This window comes from Scardinius erythrophthalmus (genome assembly GCF_964197995.2).
Source record: "Scardinius erythrophthalmus genome assembly, chromosome: 21".
Taxonomy (NCBI): Eukaryota; Metazoa; Chordata; class Actinopteri; order Cypriniformes; family Leuciscidae; genus Scardinius; species Scardinius erythrophthalmus.
This window is the reverse complement of record NC_138241.1, coordinates 25,363,693-25,382,854: the sequence shown is the minus strand read 5'-3', so window position 1 is coordinate 25,382,854 and position 19,162 is coordinate 25,363,693. Positions and strand designations below refer to the sequence as shown.

The 19,162-nt window shown below is 37.1% G+C and overlaps 1 protein-coding gene across 1 annotated transcript; it reads left to right on the top strand.

The window, feature by feature from the left end:
• Positions 1-339: 339 nt before the first annotated feature.
• Positions 340-18,828, top strand: LOC308681455 (neurotrypsin; the record flags this gene model as incomplete). The annotated part of the gene is made up of 14 exons (XM_081350370.1): positions 340-414; positions 2,738-2,780; positions 6,683-6,925; positions 9,137-9,275; positions 9,374-9,552; positions 10,271-10,418; positions 13,970-14,148; positions 14,308-14,449; positions 14,658-14,872; positions 15,459-15,600; positions 15,682-15,960; positions 16,737-16,859; positions 16,976-17,256; positions 18,509-18,828. The coding sequence occupies exons 1-14, from the start codon at positions 349-351 to the stop codon at positions 18,826-18,828; spliced, it is 2,499 nt and encodes an 832-aa protein (XP_081206496.1). The 5' UTR covers positions 340-348.
• Between the last annotated feature and the right edge of the window lie 334 nt (positions 18,829-19,162).

The following is a 19,162-nucleotide window of genomic DNA, read 5'->3' as shown; positions in this document are numbered from 1 at the left end:
ATAATTGTTAAAACGGCTTGCCATAGCCTCTCTGCACTGTGCTCCATAAATGTTTATGTCCTATAATCATTTGTAGTACTGAAGGCTGCAGGAGCGGCGTCTCTTCTTTCTTCACCTCAGTGAACGCAGACCTCAGTCAGACCTCAGCATGGGAGGGGTGTCAGTCGTGTCGTTGGACTTTTAGAAGTTTACACAATATTGTTTTGTTCTATCTGATCATTTTCAATGTTTCTTCTCCTGGAACATACATTTATAAACATTTTGAGGCGGGAAGGCGTCCCACTTTCCCTGTATGCCCGCGGAAAGCGATGATGGGACAGTTGTGCTGGATGTATGGTCAATGACAGGATGGATATCACTGGGATTCTCTCTATCGCTGTTGTATTTCGTTTCTCTGTCGGTGTCTACGGCGAGGTATGTAAACTCAGGTTGCTATGACTAATAAGTTCTTAGTCAGCTCACAAACAGTCAAACTGACTGTGATTTATTTATTTACGCGTTCCTTTGGTTTTAGTAGAGGAGTTCAGACGGCGACAAAAAGCTGTTTTTAGGCTAGCCTAATAAATACGTGTAGCCTACAGTAATGTTTTTTCTTTTTTTTCTTTTTTCTTTTTTTTTTACTAGTCTGTAAAATGACATTGTACATTTTTCTTTTGTTAAATGAGTAGTTAGAATGGAAGTCGACACGCGAAAGATTAAAAATGTTGATCCTGCATGTTATTATGACTCTTCTTGACGTCGTCACTGTGACATTAACGTCGTGTATCACGTGAAAGTGTGTGGTGATTGTTACAAGGAATTATGCAGTCTTTGTTCGTTTTTTTGTGGCTGAGGTGTACTTTGCCCCGAATACATTTAATCTATTTAAAGTATCTAAATAATAATCACGAGATAATGAGAGCCGTGCATATGCATTTTTACACGTCCCTTATGATGCCATATGTTTCCATAATATGTTGCGTTATAAGTTTTTATTTTGTTTTAGTCCTATATTATTTTTTATTATCAATATGTCCCTACTTAATTAAAAAAAAAACATGGTTGCACTATTTTAATATGTCCTTGTTACAGTTTAAGTAATGAACACCATGCACTTACTATAGGGTTAGGAATAGAGTTTGGTTTAGAGTTAGTTGAATGCAATTATGCATAATTTACTACTATTACTACAGTAAGTAGCCTACATGTAACAAATGTAACAAAATAAAATAAAACTGTAAAATAAAACATTAAGTCTAAGTGGGTTTGCTGGTTTTAGATGGTTTAAGATGATTTTCAGCTGGTCTGCTGTGGCCTGAGCTGAAAACTGTCCAAAACCCCACTAAAGCCAGTCAACATACTTGAAAGCCACACTGTTAAGATGTCTCAGCAGGGAGATATGAATGAACAAAACATTCATGAAAATAACAAACAGAACATAATGACATGGGAGAATATACTAAAGCCGTACATATCCTGTGCAAGCTGAGCACATCAGACAACCAAAGCTTAACCCTTCTATGGTCATTTAGTTTTTGGTATTGGAGTCAGGCTTTGCGCCATTTTCAAGAACATCTAAACTAAAACATTTAGAGCAAATGTTCAGGTATATATTGTGTTTACTTTTTAATATTTTATATTAAGGCCTGGTTTCACAGACAGGGCTTTGACGAAGCCAGGATTAGGCCTTGGTTTAATTAGAACATTTAAATAGCTTTTGCAAACATGCCATAGAAAAAAATACTGGTGTGCATCTTGAGACAAAACATTTTCTTAGGACAATAGGACAGTTAACGTATATACTTGCTGTTATTTTTTGTCTTAGTTGTTCCTAAAGTCTGAAGGTTTGAGAAACTTGCATCTTAATTGTACTTACACCCTCTAGTACACTGCAAGCGTCCTGTCCCATTGTTTGCTTGCAGTTTAGTGAGGAATGAGGATGAGAGAAAAGTGTGATGCTCATTCCCTTCATCACACCCATCTCACACAGTAGCAGTCACATAATGGCTTGATCATGAAAGTGTTCTTTGATCTCAGCTGAAGTTCTGCTAAACCATAACTGCTCCAAACCATTAACTCATGTCTTTGTGACATTTTCCTGTCGTAAAGCAACAGATATCTTTAATAGCCTTCCTCTAGGGAGAAAACCTCTGACAGGCTGGCAGCTTGTTTTTAGGATCAAAACAACACGTAACTCAAATAAAACAAATAAAATGGTATAAACTACAAATAATGCTGTATGTGTTTAAGTCGTAATTCATGTCCAGTTATTGTCATGCACATAAAAAAAGTTTTTTATTGGTATCTATGGTTCCATGAAGAATCTTTAACATCCAAGGCACCTTTCCATTGCACAAAAGGTTCTTTTTAGTGGAAAAGTTCTTTAGATTATTAAAATGTTCTTCAATCTGAGGAAAAAATGGTTCTTTTAGGAACTCTTCACTGAAAGGTTCTTTGAAGAACCAAAAAATGGTTCTATCTATGGCATCGCTGCAAACCCCCCTTTTGGAACCGTTATTTTTAAGAGTGTGGAACCGTGAAGGTATTAGATTGGGATACCATGATACTTTTGTATATATTAAACAAAATACCAATTCCAAATTGATATACCGAAATGATTACCCATTAATTTTACATAGTAATTCTAAGAATATGGTAAAGAACATGTCCAAATAAACCTTGGCCCTGTTACTTTTTATTTTTTTACTTTTTTGTTAGTGAAAGAACTAAACTGACTGTTGTTGTTTTGTCTTCATAGGCAAGACAGAGCGCTGTGTACCTAAATACCCTGCAGAGCTCAGGTAGGCACTTACATGCATTTACAAGTCTATATTTTTCACTATTTCTTAAAGGTTAAATAAAGGTGCGAGCTGGAATCCTATTTTGTTTCTTTACGAGATTTGGCGATATACCAGCATCTCTTTTGTGAGAACATTTGCTTGGGAAATTAAATTATGCCACCTAATTCAGGCACACACTTATTGGTTGCAGCTGAAATGTCACTGTACTTTGTTCTCGTAAAGAGCATCTCTTTCAGTGCCAATAACCACATCCTTGCTTGGCACTGTATTTAATACAACATTAACCGATGCAAAAACACTCGACTGTCAAGAGATATATTTGTCTCTGTTTCCCTACGGCAGAGTTCAAGAAATACTCAACCACAACAATTGCTTCTCAGACAAGATTGTATGGAGAGAAACACAATATTCAATGTGCTTGTAATATGAGTAAAGCACAAACACTTACTGATGACAGTGAATGAATGAGAAGCAACTGTAGCATTGATGGGCTTTGAGGAGTCGCTAATTTGAGACTGAATGTCCCACTGTTTTTGCATATTACACGTGTCATGTTCATATTCTGTGAACTTTATTGCTTTCCTTGCCTTCCAAGTCTGGACAGGTTTGTGCGCTGACATCCTTAGGGCAGGATGCTGAAATATACTCAACCTTCCCACAGAACCGTCAACCTACTCCCAGTTCATGCTGGGGCAGTGTGAGATTCCTCTATGATTGCCTCATATGTAGACTTATTTTACACAGGCCAGCAGCCTCTGCTGTTAAACCACTTATATTTAGTCTCTTGTGATACCACCAGGAGTCTCACTGGTGGTCTTTATCGTGCTCTATAACTGTAACACCATGATAAATATGAGTGGAACTCAACCCTGATGCTATTTCAGCAAATTGCTTTACTGTATGTATAGACCGACATACAGCGTGGAACATGAGCTCTCACGAGACGAGACGTGAGTGTGTGCAAGAAAATATTTTAGACTGTTGAACTATTAACCTGACAATGTGCACATATTTTGATAATGTCGAAAATATTTTAAAATTGGAAACATCAACAATCAAATCTCTTTTCCATAAATCTTTTTTTTTGCTCATATACTATACTCACACAGTGTATGGTGTTTTATCATCGACTAGCTATGCAATGCACATATTTATGATACTGAAATTCACAATATATATCAGTACCAGTTATTGACTGGTATTATATACTATATAATTATAGTATATAATATCTGATATTATATACTATACTATTGACTGATGTATATAATATAACATTATCAAATTAATGTATGTATATATATATATATATATATATATATATATATATATATATATATATATATATATATAGGCTATATATATATATTTGATAATGGTCATATTATATTAAATTATATTATTACATTGCATTACATTATATTATATTGCATTACATATTGGTTATCAGCCATACCATGAAAATAATTATCAATATTTTATCATTAGATTATGGAAAGTTTTTTTTTTTTTTCTGCTCGGTGAGATGTCAGATAGTCATGGTCCTCTGTTGCCTCTGCCTAAATTGAGATAATCTTAATGGATGGACTGGAAGTTTAAAAATGGCTCAGATTGGAAATCTAATACTGGTCCCTGATGAAACATGTTTTTCATAAGATATGGAATGATACTGTCTGAGGTTTTTTTTCAGTACTTTGTTTACAGTTATTTTTGGAATAATTTAGATAGAAGAGGATGACGTAATAGAGTTTCAGTGATGCTTTAGCTCTAATATGCTTATCTTGGCCATCAGTCTTTAAGTGCATTTGTCTCAGCTCAATAAGTCTAAAGTAACCTACATAAGCAGGGTTAGGCTATGTGTCCGCTGGGTGTAGATTTGTATATGCATACAGGTGTAAATACTTTTCTGGCGTTACATCTGCTAGCATTTTTGCCCATAATACTCAGAGTTTGAGATTGTCTCATCTCTCTCTCCCTAAGGGTTTAGCACCTGCTTCTAAAGAGAGACTAGGGCACAATGTCCTCTGTTTGATCCTGCACAACAGGCCCATTAATTCTCAGGAGGTTTTTTTTGTTTTGTTTTTCTTAGAACTGATCGATTCTATGGAAGCTTGTTTCCACCACAGAATAAAAAATAAAAAAAGGTAATTGTGACGTTTTAGCACAAAAATGTGAGATATAATGTTGCAATTGCGAGAAATAAACTCACAATTGAATTCTGACTTTTTTTCTCAAAATTTTCTCATCTCGTGACTTTATAACATGCAATTGGGAGATATAAAGTCAGAATTGCATGATATAAAGTCGCAGTTGCATGTTAGAAATTCAGAATTGCAAGATATGAACAGAATTATAATATACTGTAAGTCAGAATTATTTCTCGCAATTGTGTTTATATCTCGCAATTCTCACTTTATAACACTCAATTGAGACTTTTATATCATGCAATTCTGACTTATATCTTCAGAGATGTAAACTTCAAAGATGTAAACCTCTAATTGCATTAAAGAGCGTCTCCTCCTTATTTCATTCTCTTTTATAAATGCCCCAAAGCACCCAATGAAGCGACTACTACTTTTAAAATATCCTTCTCTTGTGGTGGATGGATTTAACGTCTGTCTCTTGTCTGAAAATACGTCAAGACTCCAGTTAAGCGTGCATTTGGACAGTGGGCACAAAGCCCAGGACTTTCTCCGTTTCTAGTCACATTTCCAGAAAAGCATTAGAGAACAGACTGGCAGTGAATAGGGAACTGCTTAAGACTGTAACTAATAAGTTATGGACTGCTGTATTAAATTATTGTTTAAATGCTCACAAATTAATTTAACAACCCACACTAAAGCATGAAATTAAATAGTTGTTTCTGGCTGCCTGCTACACAGTAAATATTTTAGAGAATGCTCTCTCACATGAGACTTGTCTAGAATAGATCACATAATTTGGTCACAACAATGCTCCAAAGGCACAATATTTTTGTTTACTTTAAAGGGATAGTTCACCCAAAAATGAAAATGCTGTCCTCATTTACTCACCCTCATGTTGTTCCAAACCTGTATGACTTTCTTTCTTCTGCTGAACACAAAAGAAGATATTTTGAAGAAAGTCGGTAACCAAACGACTGATGGACCCCATTGACTTCCATAGTAGGAAAAAAAAAATACTATGGAAGTCAATGAGGACCAGCAACTGTTTAATTACCAACCTTCTTTAAAATATCTTCTTTTGTGTTTAGCAGAAGAAAGGGAATCATACAGGTTTGGAACAACATGAGGGTGAGTAAATGAGGACAGCATTTTCATTTTTGGGTGAACTATCCCTTTAATGGTTTTGATTAGAATCATTTGGAAAAAGGATTTTCCTGATTGTGACTAACTGATGCAAGCAAGCAAAAGTAAATTAGTTATTTGAGTAATTCCTTAATATTAATTTGTTTGAAAATATGTCGCACACACACACACACACACACACACACACACACACACACACACACACACACACACACACACACACACTGTATAACACATCACTACAAGGCATGTAAGGTCTGAATCTGTGACTCATCATAGTGGGTCCTCACAGGTCTTGCTGTTCCAGCAGTGCAGTAAGCCATCATTAGTAGGTATTGATGGTACCCAGAGGAAGGACTGTAGGGGTTTTCACTCTAAAAAAAAAGTTACAAGATCAGAAAGCTAATAAGACCACCGTAGGTTTGCAACACTGCTGCTTTGACATAACACAAGGTCCTATCATTTTAGGTCATGCACATTTTTTTCATGCCAAGGATTTTAAAATGAGTTGAGCTTTATTTGCCACTGCATTAAAATATTATGTTATGCTCCATCAAGGACATTGTTCAAGTTTGAATGCTGAATTTAACTTTAAATGTTGCATGTTTCCCATAGGACCTCTGTCCTGCTCTGAGGGCTTCACTGAGCTGGGGTATTACAATGGATCTGTGTCTCAGACAGACTCTGGCTCTTCCTGTCTAAAATGGACTGACTTTCCAGACTACATGCTGCAGTACCCTGATCGTGGGCTGGGTGACCACAACCACTGTAGAAATCCTGACCGTGCATCCAACCCCTGGTGCTTTTTCAGACAGAAGTCAGGAGCAATCGGATGGGCCTACTGCGACTGCCACCAGGGTGAGCATTCCTTGTTTTGTTTTTTTAAACAAAAGCTTTATTGTTATTTTAATATCTTTTTGTACCTTGAGTTTTGAGGAAGAGTAAGGGACCATTCGAGACGCAGGTCGGTGGAACATGCTCTTTTTAAAAGTTGAACTTTATTTAACTTGAGCACTGTGTTTTCAGAAGACAGGAGTGCAGCGGTCAAACATGTCAATCCAGCGCATGTTTAGAAACAAAGGAAAAGCAGAGCAGTAGAATGCAAAAAAACATTTTGTGTGGACAGACTAAGTGTAAAAGTGACAAAAGCCATTTACAAACCAACCAACACATGTGCAAAACTATTTCTGATCTGAAGCAAGCGTTACAATGCAAAAATGTTTCATCAGGTTGTTTCTTCAAAATGTTGAGCAGGCTGGTTATCGTTACAGATATTATATCAGTCTAGCATGACTCTCCCATGGATCATTTTAGACATCAGAGATATTCTGTGACCTGCTAAGTTATAATTAGGTAAATTATGCACTGAATATGTTCTAGACATATTAATTGTACCCACAGACTGGTAAATCTGACAAACGTGTGAGCTAATTCTGATTCATCTTTATTATTCTCAAATTAATTACCGTTATGATCAACACATGCTTTTCTGGAGATGCATGTATGTATGTATAGGTTTATTTACATGTTTAATTTACAGTTTTATTTATTTTAGGTAATTGCATAGAGGCAGTACAAAAGCATAAACAAAATGCATTGTACATAGAGATTGAAGCACAAGCTAATTTGTATCCAAGTTTCCTTTTTGAGTCCTTTACATACAAATGGGTTATTGGAATACACAAATCAGTTGTCATTATAAGTTAAATAGCTGCAGTGCATACATACAGTAAATAAGAGAAACAACTAGAATATTCAAAATTGCAGAAAATAAAATAACATTTGTGGCTGTAGCGCATGGTTGCAGATGGCTCTAGTCTTGCTACATTTGACATTGAAAAGCACTTACAGTACCGTGATGTTTGTGTTTATTAAGTGAATGTGTTCTGGTGAGTATTTGTGTCCTAGCTGTCATATTAGCGTAGGTGTTGTTGTACAGGAATCGAGTGACGTTTATTGTGGCACTGGCAGTCACAGCACGCAGCCACAGTCAAGGATTCTCTCTGTCTTCTCTTTTTAATATACTCTATTCGTCTTCCCCTGTCTATGCATTTATTGTCTAATAATCAATCAGACTCACGTCCCTCATGTGTATTTGTTACTCTGTATTACTCCCATTCTGAAAGTGTCTGTTCGCTCTCTGGATCTCTTTGTGCTGGTCTGTCATCATCACCTGCCCGTGTCTGTGGTTCAGTCCCAAGCTGGTGTTGAAATCTTATCTGCCTTATCTCTGGGAGCTGTGATTATCTCTGTCTGCCTCTCTCCTCCTTTTCTTTTCAATGTAATAACATTAAACACGGTTACAGACTCAAACAATTAGTGCGTATTTAAATTAATGTCTGTGAGCATGCCGTGTGGCAGCAAGATGATAATTTGCAAGACACAGTGTCTCTAATGTGATCATTCTGTACTAATTATAGAGAGTTGATTCACAGAGTCTGTAGATGTAAATGGGTGATAGTGAGGTAAGCTGTGCCACTTTTACTTAAGTTGTCCTCTAGTCAAGGAGAAAGAAGACGGAGGTAAAAGGTAATTATATTTCAGGATATCTGCTCTCCACAGAATAGAAAGAAGACAGTATCTGCAACAGTAAGGAAATGGAAAATTGAATTTCTCAAAACATAAAAAGCATTTGATAAGCATATATATATATATATAGTAACGGGTGCGTATCATATTATCAACAGTATGAAGTGCATTACATATTACATTATGTCAGGGTTTCCCAAACTGGGTTTCTTGAAGGAACTGCAGGGGGTTTGTGAGTTTAATGAAAAGCTATTAAGTAATTAAATCATAAAAATGTAGGATTAAAATAAATCAATCAAAATAAAACACTTACTAAGAAAGATTAAATATTTTATTTGTTTACCTGCACGCCATGTGACCATTAACCAACATCAGAGAAACAAGAACTTAATTTTATTGCTTATTATTAATATTATTATTATTATTATTGACTTTATTTTATTATTGACCTAACTATATATATACTGTAGACATTCAAGGGAAAGTTAAGTTATATATCAAAATCTCTGAATGTGTTAGATTCTGCACCTCTTCCTCCAGGTGAGGCTCGGTTGGTGGGGGCTTCGTCTAATAAAAGTGGTCGTCTTGAGGTTTACCTGAATGGCCGTTGGGGAGCAGTGTGTGACATTCACCTGACTGATCGAGATGCCAGTGTGATCTGTAGACAACTGAGGCTCGGGTATAAGCTGCAAACTCTATTCGTTATTAGCTAGAGGCTCTGAACTGATTAACGCTCAGTATATGCTCTCATTTAATTACCTGCTGACTCCCCAACAGTGAAATCGGCACTGCGCTTCGGCACTCTTACTTTGGACCTGGATCTGGTCTCTTCCACTTTGAACGTCTTGGCTGCCATGGCAATGAAGATTCTCTGCTGAAGTGCCGGAGCCGGAAATATGTCTCCGGCGACTGTAACCATGGCAATGAGGCCGGAGTGGTGTGTGCTGTCCCTGAGGGTAAGTTTGTATATACGTTCAATTTTGATCCATTTAATGCATGAAAAAAAGTATTAATTTTCTTTCACTTTAATTTACTTCAACTTTTGAAAGGTATATAAATATAGATGTACATATAGATATCGATTTATAGGGCCTATTTAGATGTAGATGCATATATAGAGAGAGAACAAATGCAAGTTAGGAAACATTATCTTTGTCACATGCTGTCAATTAAATTTGTCAGATTCACAGTTCATGAAGCAATAGCTGAGCTTCCTGTTTCTGCTGATCACACTCCTGTAAGATATATTTTCAACAGGGGTTTAGCAAGGCCTTCTGTGGAGCTAAATGAAGACAGAATTCATGACAGACAGAAGCAGAGTCATAAACCGTGTGCCTGTTGTAATGGGACAGTTTGCTAGAACAAGGTCAGGTATATTTAGGGAGAGCTGTGAATTATTCACACAGAAACATTAGGAAGGAGAAAGCAATCTGAGATCTCTGAGGCTTTGCCAAGGGTTCTTATACGTCCCCATCATTTACCACGCACACATACATGCTACTAAGCATTATGCCATATGTGGGAGACATATATCTTGTAAAAGTATCTCTACTGATGCATATAGCATCATAGTTTTAAGCTTCTGCTCTCAAGATAGTGTGAAATGTTATTTTGTCCTAATCATTCTCTGATGCAGTAAATGAATTATCGGAATAAATGAAATGTTTTGCTTAGGTAACGGTGCCCCCCTGAGGCTCGTGGGAGGCCTTGAGGATTTTGAGGGGCGTGTGGAGGTGTACCATAACGGGAGGTGGGGTACTATTTGTGATGACCAATGGGATGATATTGATGCTGAAGTGGTTTGCAGACAGTTGGGGTTGGGGTAAGAAATATGTCATCATATGTATCCTTTTTGATGCCAAGGACCCCCAAATATGACTTCATGATTTTTTTTAAGAAAGACAACTTAAATAAAATACTTCCAATTAAATCATTTATATATATATTTAAATAAAATATAATATTATCTGGAAAATATTTATTTTCTATTAAGTTGACAGATTGGATTTTATTTCATACCTTTCAGGCTGAGGCTGTAGATAAAAAGGAAAATACATTTGTTAAATTAAATATCTAAAGTTAGCACGTTAACTTTGACAGCCCTAAAAAATGCATTTAGTAAAAAAAAATTAAAAAAAAAAAATCACATTTTCCATGATCTGCCTTGTTGCTTTCCATTTGAAAAAACAAGAACCTTATCTTATAAGCGTGAGTACAAGGATATATTGAAAGTTCTTCTAATGTTGCTTGAAAGCTTTTGTAAGTAAGGACATAATCAGGATGTTACTGAGCTCTTTTCTGTTTAGAAATATTTAGAAATATTTATAAATGTTTTGCTTTGAGCTGAGAGACACTGATGATGTCATGCACAAATCTGAGTGCTGCTTAAAAGGACAGTCCTCTTTACGCGCACTAGCACAGTGAGTGAACTTTATGAATATAGATGAATGGAAGGAGTGTATGAATGATTGATGGGGTGCAGGGATTCACTCCACGAATCTGCAGTGGGATCGAAAGCAACCGATTTTACCCTTCACCATCCATCTAACTTTTTTTTCTGTTCTGAACAAAACCATAGACATACACGCACACACATACTTTGCTGTGTTCACTTTCTACTACACTTCTCACTATCCTCTTATTGTACATTATATACATCAGTAATGATTATCTTGAATGCCTTTGCACTGTAAGTATCATTACAAACTATTTTGGCACCTCTGTATCTGTCTTCCCCCTAGTTATAATCATAAATGCATACTATTTTTCAAAAGTTTGAAAGAAGTCTCTTTTGCTCACCAAGGCTGCATTTATTTGATCAAAAATACAACAATTGTGTCATACAATTGTAATAGTATTACACTTTAAAGGTGGTATCAGTGATTTCAGGCCCAAAAATATTTTTATCACATTCATCTAATCTTTCCTAACGATCCGCTAGCTGCCCGCCCCATAAGCATGCCGTCAAAAAAACGCGTCTCTGTAGGCAGCCTAGGCTCTGAGATCTGCACACAAAAACAAATGGTTTAGCCAAACACTCAAAATCAAAACAAATAGTGTTCCAACCAATCACTGACAGGGGGAGGGTGTTGTGAGGTTTTGAGCCAGCTTTTTCTTCAGCTCTGACTTCGCGTGCAGCCGTGCACAAGCACAAAACCTCACAACACCCTCCCCCTGTCAGTGATTGGTTGGAACACTATTTGTTTTGGTTTTGAGTGTTTGGCCAAACCATTTGTTTTTGTGTGCAGATCTCAGAGCCTAGGCTGCCTACAGGGACGCGTTTTTTTGACGGCATGCTTATGGGGCGGGCAGCTAGCGGATCGTTAGGAAAGATAAGGTGAATGTGATAAAAATATTTTTGGGCCTGAAATCACTGATACCACCTTTAAGTAACTATTATTTATTGTAATATACAGGGTTCATACACATTTTAACCAATACTTTTCCATGACTATTCCATGACTTTTCCATGACTTTTCGGCACATTTCCATGACTATGTATTCCTGAAAATGTCAGTCGACATTAGAGCTGACACAGAAGCGGCATCAAAACTGGCATTAGCCTACTATATTTACACTTCATTTACAATTGCATAAATAAAGATATTCAATATTTAAATGAAATGATTTATAATTTTAACATTTTAATTAAAAAAAGATACTTTAAATATGAAACTAAAACCACCCGTAGGTGGCGGCAAGTCACTGTCTTAATAAGCGAGTTGTTGGAGTAATTTCAACCGATTCGTTCAAACGGCTGATTCATTAAAAAAACAAGTGAATGTTCACTGAATCGTTAAAATGATTCGTTCAAAACGCGGATTTCATTAAATAAATAAATAAATCATCATGTCTGTTGGACCACGGCTTCATTATGAAATTCTCGTCGGCGATATAAAGTGAAAATTGACAATATTGTGTCCAAAAAGTAACTCACAATGTCAACTTTATTGTTAATTTAACTTTTGTATAAAATAAATAGCACCTTTGCACAGGAAAACGGCACTCTTGCTCATGTGATATTCTAATATGACAACATAATATGATAAAAACTCAGTTGGGGACATCTATAACTGCACTGACACATCACGCAGTGTGAAAGCAAGCATGAGAGACAAACGCGATGTCAGCTCGCACTCGCAGTGCCTCGGCTCGGACGTACATGTAGTTAAACAATGATTACAATATCATCATAGTTCATAGACAATATCGCACACTCCTAAGCAGATAAAGAATGAACTTACAATTGAACTGGCATTTACTTGTTTTCTTCTCTCCTCTCGCGTGCAGGAGACTGCGTATCGTTTCACATGCGGCCAGAGCTGCAATCCTCATTTCCGCTACATTCTCGACCCACCAGTGCTTGCAAAGCTTTAGCATGCTCGTGCCACTTTCCTGGCATTTCAATTAAATTTCTGTCAGAACCGACCTCGCCTCAGGCAACATCGCAACAAGTGAGTGATTCGGACGTGAACTGAACGTTATGCCACCCGAATATAAGGACGTTAAGACAACGCGGAATTTTTTTTTTTTTAAAACAGTTATTATTAATCACATATTATGCTATGTTAAAAAAAAAAATTCCATGACTTTTCCAAAACTTTCTGGGTATTTCTATTTTTTCAAAACCTTTCCAGGCCTGGAATTTGCATTTTTCAAATTCCATAACTTTTCCAGGTTTTTTCAAAACGTACGAACCCTGAATATACTTCGTTTAATTTATTCTTGGCTGGCAAAGCTGAATTTTATAAAGTTTTAAAAATCATTCTAAATGTAAAATAATAGCAGAGCCCACGGCACAACTATAACAATACCGGCACTGAGAAACAAGATCGTTGGACTCACTTTCACAATGATTTTTTCAAGCTGATGAACAATAATATTATAAAAATTGACAGCCAATCAGAATCCATCACGCTTTAAAGAGCTTGAGCATTTAAAGCATCATTGGTGGGGATTCTAATATAGTTATCGTTATAGTTATCTTTATAGTTATTGTTCTTTGTGTGAATGGGGGAACTTGGTGGTTACTCCAGTTTTCAGTGTCACATGATCATTCAAAAATCATTCTGATTTGGTACCCAATTTCCCATTATTTATGTTGAAAACAGCTTTGCTGCTCAATGTTCTTGTGGAAACCATGATACGTTTTTTCAGGATTCTTTGAGGAATAGAAAGTTCAAACAACATTTTGAAATACTTTTATTTTGTAAAATTTAAATGTCTTAACTGTCATTTTTGATTGATTTAATGCATCCTTTATGAATAAAAGTATTCATTTAAAAAAAGTGCTGACCCCAAACTTTTGAAAAGGATTGTGTTTCTTGACTGTTTCGGCATAGGAAAGAATCACAGGCATTTGTTTATTTTTAGTGGTGTACCAAAGGCATGGACATGGGCACACTTTGGGCAAGGCACTGGGCCTATTGTACTGGATGGCGTGCACTGCACAGGAAATGAACTTTCTCTTGAGGAATGTCCTCATGCGCCCTGGGGCCGGCACAACTGTGACCACATGGAGGACGCTGGAGTGTCTTGTAACCCATTTACAGGTGAAGATGACATGAACTGTGTTAGACAACATCACTGCCCGTTTGATAACACATTGAAAGTACTATAAGGACCAAAAGTCCTGCCCCTTTTACTTTTATCACCATTTCATCTGTCTGTATGTGCATAGATTAAACATATCCATGCTAATGCTGCTGTAGATGGAGTGTTGCGTCTAGTAGGAGCTGATAGCCCATGGGAAGGACGTCTTGAGGTTTATTACGGTGGAGAATGGGGTACCGTATGTGACGACAACTGGACTGGACGTCACGCCCAGGTGGTATGTCGACAGCTGGGTTATCGGTAAGCTGATTGATAACATATTCCTAATGTAAATGTTTGTAAGCATATGATGTGCTACTTTGAAGTAACTAAAAGCAGCACATTTTTGCATTTTAGATGTTTTCATGTTTGATTTGAGATCTTTTGGTCTCAGGAAACCAGGAATGTATGACTGTGTTCTCATTTAGCCATCTGAGCTGTTGCTGCAATACCGCTATTTGTCCAACAGAGGGCGTGCTGAGGTGGCTCCAGATGGGATGTACGGGGAGGGTACAGGGTTGATCTTGCTGGATGAGGTGAAATGTGAAGGGGGCGAAAGCTCTCTGCTGGACTGTGCTCATGGTCAGTGGGGGCAGCATGACTGCTCCCACAGTGAAGATGTGGGCATACGCTGTGAAAGAGAAGGACATAACAATGAAATTCCTGAAGTGGCTCCTGCCGCAGGTGCGTAAACTCCATGCAAACACTTTTATTAGCTTTATCGTCATCAAGAGTAACACAAAATCCTAACCAGATGTTACACAAGAAGAAACATTTTACACTTTTAAGAGCCCTCCAAAACAAATTGGATGCTAGGAAACATCATGTTTTATAATATGGCATGTTTGCATATTTATATATGCTTATAAAAAACATTGTATCTTGAAGAACTTGGTTAGAACATGGAGTAAAAAATATTGAAATCATCAGAAAGTGATTTGTTGCTCTGACATCAAATCTTCGTTAACATAATGTGATTTTAAAAGAATTATATTAAAAAAAAGCTATTTTCTGTCATTTCAGGCACCATATTGACACCATATTGTAGGGCTGTATAACAAGAGTGCCCGTAAAAACTTTCTTAGCCAATGAAATGCCTTTGTACCCCACATGGGGGATATGATTTTGCATAACATCATCCTTTAAAAAAGAGAATGGATTTACATTGTAACTAATTATAGATTAATTGTATTCTCATATATTCACCGCATGTTCAAGTCTATAGAGGCCCATCTTTTCTGTGCTGTTTCTATCTATGCTGTGGTTCCAGGTCCCCTGGTGAGGCTGGTGGATGGTGAGAGCCGTAAAGAGGGCCGCGTAGAGGTGTTTGTTAATGGCCAGTGGGGCAGCGTGTGTGATGACGGTTGGAATGACATCAATGCTGGAGTGGTCTGCAGACAGCTAGGATTCATGTAAGCATGTTTCATGTGATCAAAGATCATCTCAAAATCTTCAGACACTTATTTGTTCCTCTTTCCCCTTTTCAATATCAGTGGGGTCTCGAAGGCCCGCTCCATGGCTTATTTCGGCGAGGGCCAGGGACCCATCCATCTGGATAACGTGAAGTGTGTTGGAACAGAGGCTTCGTTGGGTGAGTGTTCAGCTGTAGGCACGGACGCCCATGATTGCAGGAACAGTGAGGACGCAGGGGTCATCTGTGATTACTCCACTGAACCTGTAAAGTACAGCGGCACGAGCAAGCAGGAATGTGGTTTGAGACCCAACACACAGAGGCGCAGGAGAAGGATCATTGGAGGAGACAAGTCTCTACGGTAATGGACGTCGGGGTTCATTTTATTTGCTAACATTGTAACATCTGCATTGTTTTTATCAATCTCTGTATTTATTGTTTGTTGGCCAGCTGCCATTGTTATTGTCTTATATTGCACTGTGGTCACTAGAGAACATCATATAATGTTTGTATATTTACAGTTACATGAAAGTGACTACACATTTACTGTATAATAATCAAATAATAATCAAAAGGGACATTAAAGACATTTATAATGTTACAAAAGATTTCTGTCAAATAAATGCTGTTCTTTTGAACTTTCTATTCATCAAAGAATCCTGAATAAAATTATCACAGTTTCCACAAAAATATTAAGCAGCAGTGTTTTCAACACTGACAATATAAAGAAATTTTTCTAACAAATCAGCATGTTAGAATGATTTCTGAAGGATCATGTGACACTGAAAACTGGAGTAATGATGCTGATAATTCAGCTTTGCCAAAATATATTTAAAATATAAATCAGCTATTTTAAAGTCGTATTTCACAATGTTACTGTTTTACTTAATTTTTGATATATATATATATATACATACTGTATATATATTAAACTTTAAAAACAATGATTAAGATGTGTACAATTGTAAGTTCAAGGTCACTGAAAATGTTTTGTTTTGGTGATTACACTACATTCAATTTTAATTTTAATTAACATTTTTATAAATGGTGTCAAAGTGTTAACCATATAAAACCAACATGAACAGAAAGAGTACATTTCTTGGCACATGTGTTTTAAACTGTGTAACTGTCATGTAGTGGGGACTGGCCGTGGCAAGTATCTTTGTGGCTGAGGTCTCAATCGAAAGGCACACATCCACTTTGTGGGGCGACTCTCATCAATTCCTGTTGGGTCATTACTGCAGCTCATTGCTTCAAGAGGTGAGAGAGAGACTCTACTGACATCTAGTGGCTCTCCATAGAATGATAACCACTTTATGCTGTAACAATTGATGCCATTCATGACATCTTGGCAAGAAAATAATCTCTTTTTTCAGGTTTGGTTCTGACCCCTCCCGTTACGTGCTGCGGCTCGGCGACTATCACACAGAGGAGAGGGACGACTTTGAGCGCTCTCTCTCTCCTGAGCGCATCGTGATCCACAGGAAGTATAACAGACAGGGCTGGGAGTATGATATTGCCTTACTGAAGTTGAAGGGTACAGATGGGAACTGTGTGGCCTTTAACCCGCACACTAATGCAGTTTGCCTTCCGGCTCACAGCAACAAGAGGGGCAAGAGGCCCATTGCCTGTGTTATTACCGGCTGGGGAATTACAGGTACTGCAAACTTAAACATATTCAACGTGATTTGAACACACTGATGATGATTAATTGTTTCCTTTAGAAAGACCTATTCTAATAATGCTGGGTAAAAAACAATATAAATGCGAATTATTTATAAACAGTATATTAAATAGAATAAGGAAAATTAAGATAAAAAAAACTATTTTTGCAAACACATATTTACATATGTAAATATTATAATATGAAAATTAAAATACAGTAACATTCAAAAGTTTGGGGTTGGTAAGATTTTTAGATTTTTTTGATGTCTTATGCCCACCAAGACTGCATTTTTTTTAATAAAATATACAGTAAAACAGTCATATTGTCAAATATAAAAAACTTGATATATAAAAACAAATATAATTTTTTTTTAAATGAAATCGAAACTGAAACTGAAACTAATTTTCGGCAGCCATTGCTCCAATCTTAAGTGTCAGTGTCACATGATCCTTCGGAAATCATTCTAACATACTGATTTGCTGCTCAACAAATATTTATAATTATTATCAATGTTGAAAACAGCTAAAAACTGCTTAATATTTTTGTTGGAATCCGTGATACATTTTTTCCCTGAATTCTTTGCTGAATAGAAAGCTCAAAAGAGCACTCTTTCAAAAGGAAAATCTGTTGTAACATTATTTCTGTCATGACAACTCTCATTTAGCATGGTAATGGATATGACAATGTTAATGTATTTGGTCTTGTCGGAATAAATCTGCTACGCTGCTGCTGTTGATTATTGCTGTTGTTGTAGATTATTGCTGCTGCAGAGCAATTACAGGAACTTGCTACTGCCAATATATACACGACACGCTGCTGTGAGTATGTAAGACAGACTGCTGCTGCACTGATAGCATATATCAATTACCCATAGCAGATCTATACAGGTGGAGATGGGGAAGGTAGAGGGTTTTAGACAAACTTTAAATGCCATTTGCTTATTGGCTGCAGATGCGACATGAACCAATCAGCTTGTGCCAAGTAGTTAACGCTGTAAATATCATCAGCTTGCGTTAAGGACCCATCTAGAGTTTCATGACAGAACTAGGTATAAATGTATTTACTGTCACTTTAATGCATTTTTGCTGAATAAAAGAATGTAAAAGTAGTAAATCTTACTGACCCCAAACCTTTGAATGGTACTGTATATTTTTATATTATATCATTTATTTACATACATTGAAATGTTTTTTTTTTTTTTTTTAAGTTTGGAGATGCTAATTTTTTTCTCTTCTTGTATTAGACTCTGAGTATTCCCGAACACTCCTGCAAGCCTGGGTTCCATTACTGCCCTCTTTGAAGTGTAAAAAACGCTACGGCAGTCGCTTCACCAGTCGCATGTTGTGTGCCGGGAGCTTGTCGAACCATCGGCGTGTGGACAGTTGTCAGGGTGACAGTGGGGGTCCCCTGGTGTGCCAGGGCGATGGTGGGCACTGGATGCTCACAGGAATCATCTCCTGGGGTCATGGTTGTGGCGACCCCACCTATCCTGGTGTATACACACGGGTCGGCCGGTTCCTGAAGTGGATTGAGAAAGTCACCCTCAGCCCTGCCAAAGCGTGATGTTACAGTGTTGACGTTAAAGCCACTTAATGCATTGTATAAATATATATTATGTATGAAGGGATCACCAGCTGGCCATTAGGTTTAACGCAGGTTTGATTCCGTTTTTTGTGTTGCACATTTTACCACTTGTACCATGCCATTTCAGTTCCTGTACACGTGAAACGTTCGTGAACATGCTCAAGTATATGTTTTTGAGGGACAGCTGCATTAAGTGAGTGGAGTTTTCCAGGACTGCAAGGTCTCTGACAGATAAGCCTTTGTAAATATGTCATTTTGCACTAATCTGCATGCCAACAAAGTGGATTATCTATGGGAGATCTGTGTTCTGGTC